This window comes from Desmodus rotundus, chromosome 6, assembly GCF_022682495.2.
Source record: "Desmodus rotundus isolate HL8 chromosome 6, HLdesRot8A.1, whole genome shotgun sequence".
Classification (NCBI taxonomy): Eukaryota; Metazoa; Chordata; class Mammalia; order Chiroptera; family Phyllostomidae; genus Desmodus; species Desmodus rotundus.
The window spans coordinates 96,159,386-96,168,274 of NC_071392.1; the positions used below are offsets into that span (position 1 = coordinate 96,159,386).

Below are 8,889 nucleotides of genomic sequence, written 5' to 3' on the forward strand. Positions count from 1 at the left end.
CGCGCCAGCCAGTCGCCTGGCTTTTCTAGAAGCCAGCAAGCACGGAGAGGTCTGATGCTGAGCAGAGTCTTCACAGCCCGGGACGGCGAGTCAGCCGACCAGGCGTGTCTCAGCACTGGCACCCACGAGGTGACGCCTTCCGCACACAGGCATGTACTGTCCCCCCAGCCCCATGCTCCACAAACACCCGGTAAACATCTGCAAACCAAAGGCATGCTTTGCCACGAATTCTCTTTACTGTTAAAAGGCGTGCGTACAGTGTGTGTGGAACATGAGTGCCCGCAGAGGGCCCCCGTGCCTATCAGTGGGTCCCGGCCCCACCCATGGTCCCTTGTCACAGAGGAGCAGGAGCGCCCGGGTGGATTCGGTGGCCGAGCCGTGAGCGGAGCAGGCGTGGGGTGGCTGCCGGATGCACCTGCGCGCAGAGAGAGGCTGCGTCTGTGAGTGTGCCCCGTGGGTGGATGCTCACTCGGCTCCTCTTACAGTTAACATTCTGTATTCCCTGCTCCCGTTTCGGCCTCGCCCGCGACCTCTTCATCTTCCTCCAGAGCCGCTTTGGCATCTTGAAACTGCTGGTACTCGGACACCAGGTCGTGGACATTGCCCTCGGCCTCCACGAACTCGCCAATGTCCATGCCCTCGCCGGTGTACCAGTGCACGAAGGCCTTCCTGCGGAACATGGCCGAGAAGTGCTCCGACACCCTGGTGAAGAGCTCCTGGATGGCCGTGTTGTTGCCGATGAAGGTGGCGGCCATGTTCAGCCCCCGGGGCGGGATGTCGCAGACGGCCACCTTGACGTTGTTGGGGATCCACTCCACGAAGCTGCTGCTGTCCCTGGTCTGCACGGTGAGCAGCTGCTCGTCCACCTCCTTGGTGGACATCTTACCCCGGAAGATGCAGGCCACCGTCAGGTAGCGGCCGCGCCGGGGGTCACAGGCGGCCATGGTGTTGCGGGCATCGAACATCTGCTGGGTGAGCTCCGCCACCGAGAGGGCCCGGTACTGCTGGCTGCCCTGCGCCGTGAGCGGGGCGAAGCCAGGCATGAAGAAGTGCAGGCGGGGGAAGGGGACCATGTTCACGGCCAGCTTGCGCAGGTCGGCATTGAGCTGGCCGGGGAACCGGAGGGAGGTGGTGATGCCACTCATGGTCAGGGACACCAGGTGGTTGAGGTCGCCGTAGGTGGGCGTGGTGAGCTTCAGTGTGCGGAAGCAGATGTCGTAGAGCGCCTCGTTGTCGATGCAGAAGCAGGCGTCGGCGTTCTCGATCAGCTGGTGGACCGACAGCACGGCGTTGTAGGGCTCCACCACCGTGTCCGACACCTTGGGCGAGGGCATGACGCTGAAGGAGTTGAGGATGCGGTCGGGGTACTCCTCCCTGATCTTGTTCAACAGCAGCGTTCCCATGCCCGAGCCCGTGCCCCCGCCCAGTGAGTGCACCAGCTGGAAGCCCTGCAGGCAGTCGCAGGCCTCGCTCTCCGCCCGCACCACGTCCAGGACGCTCTCCAGCAGCTCCGCGCCCTCCGTGTAGTGGCCCTTGGCCCAGTTGTTGCCGGCCCCAGAGTTACCTGCGGCAGAGGAGTCACGGTCACGGGCCGGACTCGGGGAGGTGGGGTGGAAGGAGCAGGACACCGCCAGGAGGCGGGAAGGCCTACCGTGGACGAAGCTGTCCGGCTGGAAGAGGGCTCCCAGCCTGCTGGACCGGATGCTGTCCATCGTCCCTGGTTCCAGGTCCACCAAGACGGCTCGGGGCACATACTTCTTACCTGCATGGAAAAGTAGGAAGTCAGCAAACTGTTGTTTTTCTACAAGTTAATGTTCCATCAAAATAGAACCTCATGACCCGGGGCCAAAAAGAAAAGAAAAAAAATAAAAAGGTATCTTTGGTAGAAAGAGATTGAAATTGCATCCTGACCCTACAAATCTATAAAACACCTTAGAAATTCTTTTTTTCATTATTCTGTCCTGTTGTGTCACTAATGACAGAATTTGTTCTTATTGGAAACGCTTCTAGTTTTCATTAAAAAACCAAAAAAAGGAAGGTTGGTGCTTAAACTGCTCATGTTAAGATGTGGGTTCCCATTCAGTGACTTCTTTGAACAGGACTTGGGGACCATCACTCAGGATTCTGCTGCTCTGCCTGGACCTCACTCACGTGACCGCTTATGATCCCCCTCTGACCACTGCCCCGGGACTGGTGGCCGCTGGCAGCCCGGGCACAGCGTCCTACCGTGGGCCTCGTTGTAGTACACGCTGATCCTCTCCAGCTGCAAGGCGCAGTCCCCGCCATAGCTGCCCACCGCGTCGATCCCGTGCTCCTCACCAATCACCTCCCAGAACTGAAAGCAGAGGAGGGAGCTCAGTGTGCAGGGGGACCCTGAGAAAGGTTGTGTCGGCTCCAGCGAGCCCCCAGGTTGAACGGGAGATGGGCAAAGGTCTGTTTCCCGGGTCTGCGTGACCGTCCCCCCCCCAAGACACACTTTCGGTCCTTTTCATCCATGTCCTTGCCGTGGCACCATTCCCTTGCTTCCTCTGCCGCCTGCGGCTCTGAGTCTGTACCCCCACCCCCCACCCTGAGCTCCCAAAGGGAACTAGCAACGCTCATTACCGCACTGGACTTTGCTCCTGTTAAATTCAGGCTCTTGTGTTCACGGAGGCGGTTGGTTCAGATTAGAAGCTCCCATCAGACAAGGAGTCAGTCTGTCATCCCTCCTTGCAGTGCTTCCAGCGGGTCAAGTCTAGGCTCCGGCATGGAAACAGACCGGACCCTCAGCTGGTTTCACCACAGTATCGCATTTCACTGTGGAGGTGTGTTTTCGTGCAGCTTACCCAACCCCCACGACCGGGACATCCAGGCCCAGTTCAGGCCATGTGCATTTTGGGCATCGGGTGCGCACACAATTAAAAACCACACACGGCTTCTTCTCTGGGAACTGTTTGAAACATACCACACTTCCAATCGCATGCACGGTATTTATTATCAATAACAGAGCTACGTGCCAAGCTCTTGTACCGGAAACAATTACTCAGCTGCTTTTCACCGCCCTGGCAGCACATAGTCCAACGCAATGACTATATTCATTTATGTTAAAGTCCTCCGAGGCTTTTCCCCGACGTATCTTATAAATGCTGGTTCTGCTCCAGCCATGGTCTGTCTTACAGTAAATTGTCAGCACTGTTGAGGTGTGGAAGAATATGTAAGTGTAAGTTCAGCGACACCACACATTGAATGTAACTAGTTCAAGTTCTTAGGTAGTTGCCGGGGCTCTAACCAGTAGGCCACACCGTTCCGGAGTGAGAGCTGAGACCGTATCTAGAGCTGCGCCCCTCCTAACGGTCTGCATTATCTTCCAACTTCAGAGCCGGGGTGGGAGGGGGCTCGGACCTCCCACATCCCTGTGCACCTTAGTTTTGGGCGTCTTGTCACCGTGGCCTGGAAAGGGGGCGGCCTCCCTCCCAGCGGCAGTGGTCCCTGCCCCAGGAGTTCACCCCTGCGTTGGAAGACCGGTTTTTGCCCAGGTGCATCCTTCAGTAGGACAGCCAAAAGTGGGAAGCAATCCCAGGGCCCGTGGAGGGAGGCGTGGGTGCACGAAGTGGTCTGGCTGTCCAATGGGGTATCATTAGTCAGCCCTAAGACAGGAAGGAAACTGACACCTGCTACCGCGTGGGTGAGCCTGGAGGACATCTCGCTCAGTGACGCGAGCCAGGCGCCAAAGGACAAAGTCTATAGATGCCACTTACATGAGGGACCTAGAGGGGTCAGATGTACAGAGACGGAGTAGGAAAGGGGTGCCAGGGCCGAGGGAAGAAGAATGGGGAGAGCAGGTTTAATGGGGGCAGTTTCAGTTTTGCCAGGTTCCCTGAATAATAAACTTTGAAATGGCTAAGATGGTAAAATTTCATGCTGTGTTTTACCACAATTTTTTTAAATTAAAAGATAGTTTTAATACAGTTCGTACTTGTAAAATTCATTTTAAAATAGCAATGAGAACAATCAGATACTGTGGCATTGGTCATCTTAAAATGAGGGTTGGAGCCCTGGCCAGGTAGCTCAGTTGGTTAGTCATCCCCATGTGGTGAAGTTGTGGGTTCGATCCCCGGTCAGAGCACATACAAGGAATGTCGAAGTAAGTGGAACAACAAATCAATGTTTCTCTCCTCTGTTCTCCTCTCCTCTCTCTCTTTTTCTCTCTCCCTCCCTCTCCCCCTCTCTCTAAAATCAATAAATAAAAGTTTTTAAAAATCAGAATGGAGGCATTGAGTTTTGTCAATCGGTTTTCTTAGTGTTAGCCAACTTGATCACCTCCTTCATGGAAAAATTTAAGGGAGGAGGAGAAAAACTCATGTATATTCCAGAGGGAGTATTTTCATTCTTTTTGCTACTGTGCACAAAACTTTTAGGTTTACCTCTTTACTTTTCTATTGTACATTAAATGGTAGTAAGTACTTGATCTTTTCTAGCTGTATAACATAAATTTGGGAGAAAAGGGGAAGGTAGCTTACTGATGTGGTATCAGAAGTTACCCAACACACTTTGGAAAACTGGAGACAAATTACAGTTTTTGGATACGAAACGCTCATTGCTGCATGAAGTAAAAATGGCGATGTGTGTGCCGTACACCTGGGACTCGACGAATTAAACCAACCCTGTAAGCCTTTGCTATTTCCCGTGTCATTTTAATTAAAGGCATTAATAATCAATACCCAGCAAGCGCACGCCGTCAGTCAGCTTGGCTCACGGAGGCAGTGCCTTGGCAGGCGGCAGCACCTGGGGCCACCGTGGAGCCAGTACCGGGGATGGGGGTCTCCTTACCTTGGCTCCAATCTGGTTGCCACACTGGCCAATCTGGATGTGTACAATTTCTCGCATCCTTGCTCGTGCCCAAGTGCAAGGTCTTCACAAGCGCAGACTCTGGGACAGCCTCCTTCACTGAGTGAGCCCAGCGCGACTCTGGTCCACGCAGCAATGGGGCCAGCTGACCCAGCCACCCAGCTAGGGGGACACAAGGGTGTGTCCAGCCCAGAGGCCCAGCCCCCACCCTTCTGTGCTGTCTGTGGTCATCCTAGTGAAGGGGGTGGTTTTCTCTCCCAACATACAAGATTGCCTGGTCATTTCCTAGAGTTCATGGCCAAAGGCTGCCTTTGTGCTCTGTGTCTGGAGGACCGGCCCAAGGTGTGGGCACCAGTCGGTGAGGCACTGGGTGTGACAACTGAGCTGAGGCCCCCAGCTCCCAGGGGTGACCGGAACCACCTCCTGAGAACTGCCCCACCCACGCCAGTTGAGTTATTAGAAACCCTTTTGTCCAGACTTGACAGACGGGACCACGCACGGTGTCCCAGAGCACAAAGTGACTTCACATCAGCCACACAACCAGTAGGGCATCCCCCCACCCTCGCGTAAGAACCCACCACGGCACCCATGGTCTTCCGCCACGTTTCCAAAGGAGTGGTCCCGAAGCCACCGGTGGCACGATGGCACAGGGGGACTTCAGAGGGACGCCTGGGTGGAACTTGGCCAGAGTTGTCACAGCAACATGTGATTCTCCAGAGTCTGGAGAACCACAGTCGAGAGAGAAATCTAATCTCCAGCCTGGCCCCCCTTACCTTCCCAGCCCCTTCTCCAGACTTCGGCCCTCAGAGGGCCCTCCTGGCTGGGAGGGGACGGGAGGGCACGTCCACCTGGACCATGGGTCTGTGGCCTGCTCCTACACTTGCCCACCACCCCGTTCGCTCCCTTCCTTCCAACCTCCACTGGCTCTGCACGCTGCTCTGTCCCTGTCCTGCGTAGCCTTCTGTCCAGGCCTGGGCCTGCCTGCCCCTTCGGTGCCCTCCCTAGCCCTGTGCTCTGTTGTCCCCTTTGCTCTTGTTCCCCTGTCCGGGGACTTATGGCTCGCCTTCGGTTTCCTTGAGCAGATCATGGGTTCTCTGAGCACCGCATGGACTCACAACCACATTTGCTAAGGCCCAGCCCGAGGGCTCTGCGCAGGGGGACACAGAGGAGGAAACCCGCTTGGCCAGGTCCTCAGCTTCCTTCCCTGGACTCCCAGCAAACCACCTGCAAAACCAAGCCCAGGCCCCACCACCCGCTCCCCACAGCCAGCCCTGCCCAGCAGCACAGAGCTCCAGAGGTGCAGACCACTGCTCCGTCCTGAAGCCCCCAACATGTGAGCAAGCCTCCTCAGCAAGCACCTGCTCCCTGAGGCCTCTCTCCAGCATCTTCCTGGCTCCCCAAGGCGGGCCCCATTCACTGAATAGCCACCAACAGGGACCTGCCGTATGCTGGGTGCACCCATTGGGAGCTGGGGGTTCTGGAAAGGAGTAGACAGGTGGGGGGCAGCCCCTGGGGTCACAGATCTCTCCGAAGAAGTGACAGGTTTAGGAAGACATAATCCCCCAGGACGTGGATCCAAAACAGGACTGAACTGGACTCAGAGTCGCTGGTCCCTGTCCTCCCTGCCTCTGACCAGATGGGTGACATCAGCTGAGGGGTCTGTCCTGCCTCCCAAGCCCCGTCCTGACCCTCAGCTCCTAAACCCCGTGCCCTTTCTATGTGCCTGGAGAGGCTCAAGACGTGAGGTCAGTGGTACAGGCAGGAAAGTTACTAACAACAGACTTTTGGGGGGAAATAGCCTCTACCCACTCCCACAGGCATTGATCCACAGAATGGAGGAGCCTGGCTGTGCACTGAAAGGGGAAAGGACTTTGTCCCCCGGGGCCCACGCCAGGACTGCTCCAGTCCACCACTGTGACACCATAGTGACACCATAGGACAGGTTCTGGACTGGGGGAGCAGTCGCTGTGAAGGGCATCACTAGGACAGCGATGGGCATCTGGATCACTGTGGGTTACGTAATAACATTGTATCCATGTTCGAGTTCCTGCATGTGACCAGGGCTCCGCTTATGCAAATAGAAATCCATGTTTTCAGGAGATACTGTGACGCATTCAAGGTGGAGCCACCAGGGCTGCAACTTAGTTGCCAACTTTTAGGCAACACAGTAACGATGTGATAGGAGGGGGGTGGAGAGGTAAGCCAATGTGGCCAAGCGTTAACAACCCTCACAACCGTGGCACAGGGTTAGTACTCTGCTAACACTTCCCAAGTTTGGAATTTCTTTCTACCCAAATCTGCAGGACTGCAGGCCTCACAGACAAGGCCTCACTGGCTGCTTCTGATTCAAACCGTACCACCCCCAATGGTGAAGAGTAAATTCAAGAGGAAGGAATTCGCAGGTGCTTAGCGGTACTTTCCACAAAAAAGAAGTCCCCCCAGCCCCCTTCCCTCCATTCCCCCTCCTGCCCTCCCTACCTTCCCCCCACTCATCTGACTCCCACAGAGCCCTAGGGCAACTCCCCACCCGCCTGTCCTCCTGGGGCTCCGTGACCTTCCCCATGACCTTCCTCGAAGCCCCTGGGTCACAGACACCCCCTCCCTTGGCCCCAGCACTTCACTTCACTGTGTTTGCTAATTACTTCTAGGCCTGCCTTATCTCCTTCAGCTTGGGAACTGCCGCTCTTGTCACCTCTGAGTCCCCAACAGGCAGGTTGGGGACAGGGCCTCAGCAAACACACCTGGCAAGTGTGAGCGGCCATGCTCCGCACAGCAGGTGTTCCTGGAGGCAGTGATGTACTTATTCCAAGTTTGTCCTTGTGGAGGGTGGGGCTGAAGCCCAAGGGCCTTTCCACCGTCCAGAAGAGGTGGTTTCGGCTGAAAGTACAAACTGTTCCAAAAGACAAGCATGTCAGGGGAGGCCTGTCCACAGAGTAGGTGGTCCTGGGGGAAGTGGCATGGACCAGGGAGGAGAGGGGAGGAGCCTTTGATCTTCATGGGCTTATTCTTTGCTGTGTGAGCAGAGTCTCAGAGGTCGCCCCTCCCTGAGCACACTCCTCTGGGCCATCCCCATTTGCTCAGGGAGGGGAAGGCCAGGTTTGCAGATGAGCGCATAAAAGGTTTTCCTGTTAATGGGGCAGTTGGCAAAAGGGCAAAGAGAGGTCCCTGTTTGCATTGATGCAGTCAGTGTTTGCCCAGGCTGAGCCTCAGACGCTGCCGCTGAGGGGGTGGGGCAGCGGGTGAGGGCAGGTGCCGCCTCCTCCCTGAACCTGCATTTTCTCAGTGGCAGCACAGGGTGACGGGCCTAGGTTCGCTGCGAGGACCGAGAGCCTTTGCAGGCCATTTCCAAGGCTGCTTCACAGGAGGCTAGAAGTTGTGGTTCACTGTACATGGATGGTACCCTCCTTTCCAGGTAGTAAGCACCTACTACACACCACGCTGAGCTCGTCGTGGGCACAGAGGGCTGGCTATCCAAGTTTGAAGGGTCTGGGTAGAGTGCCGGGGTAGGCCACACATGGGTTTGCAAAGTGTCCACTCTGTCTGCATCCCTTTGTCCTTCTGGTGGAGGTGGCTGTGTCCCCGAGGTTGTCCTCGACAACCAAGTCATAAAGCCAGCGCGGGGTGAGTACATTGTGCCTTCTCAGACCAACAGTAGCGGCCCTTCCCTGGGACACGGGCGAGCCGTGTCCCCTGAGTGGCTGGTGTCACTCAAGCTCTGCTCTCCTGCCCGGATAAAGGCAACCAACCTTCCACTCCCCACCCCACCCGTGGCCCGGCAGCCCTGAGCTGCAGCAAGGAATTAAAAATGGCTATCTGTGAGGAAGGACGGTCCTTTTGTCCTGTGCAGAAGGGCCATGGCAACGGCAGGTTTGCAGTGACTGTGCTGGAGCACAGAGTTTCAGAGGGCAGAGGGCAAGGGGCAGGGGGCGGGGGTAGGAGCACAAGCGTCCCTGAGCATGCATGGCAGGTGACTCTGCCACACAACGACAATGCCCGCTGCCTGAAGACACTGACATGACCAAGTAGGACCCCGCCGGCCCTCCGTTAAAACACCCTCTCCTC

General features: G+C 56.4%; 1 protein-coding gene across 2 annotated transcripts; it reads right to left on the minus strand.

Annotated features, from left to right (window-relative positions):
* Nucleotides 1–7,856, minus strand: TUBB1 (tubulin beta 1 class VI). 2 transcript variants are annotated; one of them, XM_045195016.3, is made up of 4 exons: nt 7,569–7,856; nt 2,227–2,335; nt 1,652–1,762; nt 1–1,564 (listed from the first exon to the last, which is right to left on the minus strand). In XM_045195016.3, exons 1-4 carry the CDS (start codon nt 7,587–7,589, stop codon nt 486–488), a joined length of 1,320 nt encoding a protein of 439 aa, XP_045050951.2. In that variant the 5' UTR covers nt 7,590–7,856; the 3' UTR covers nt 1–485. The 2 variants fall into 2 exon arrangements, with proteins under 2 accessions (XP_045050951.2, XP_024415217.2); XM_024559449.4 differs by lacking the exon at nt 7,569–7,856 and adding an exon at nt 4,810–5,001 and having other exon boundaries at nt 2–1,564.
* Nucleotides 7,857–8,889: the final 1,033 nt, after the last annotated feature.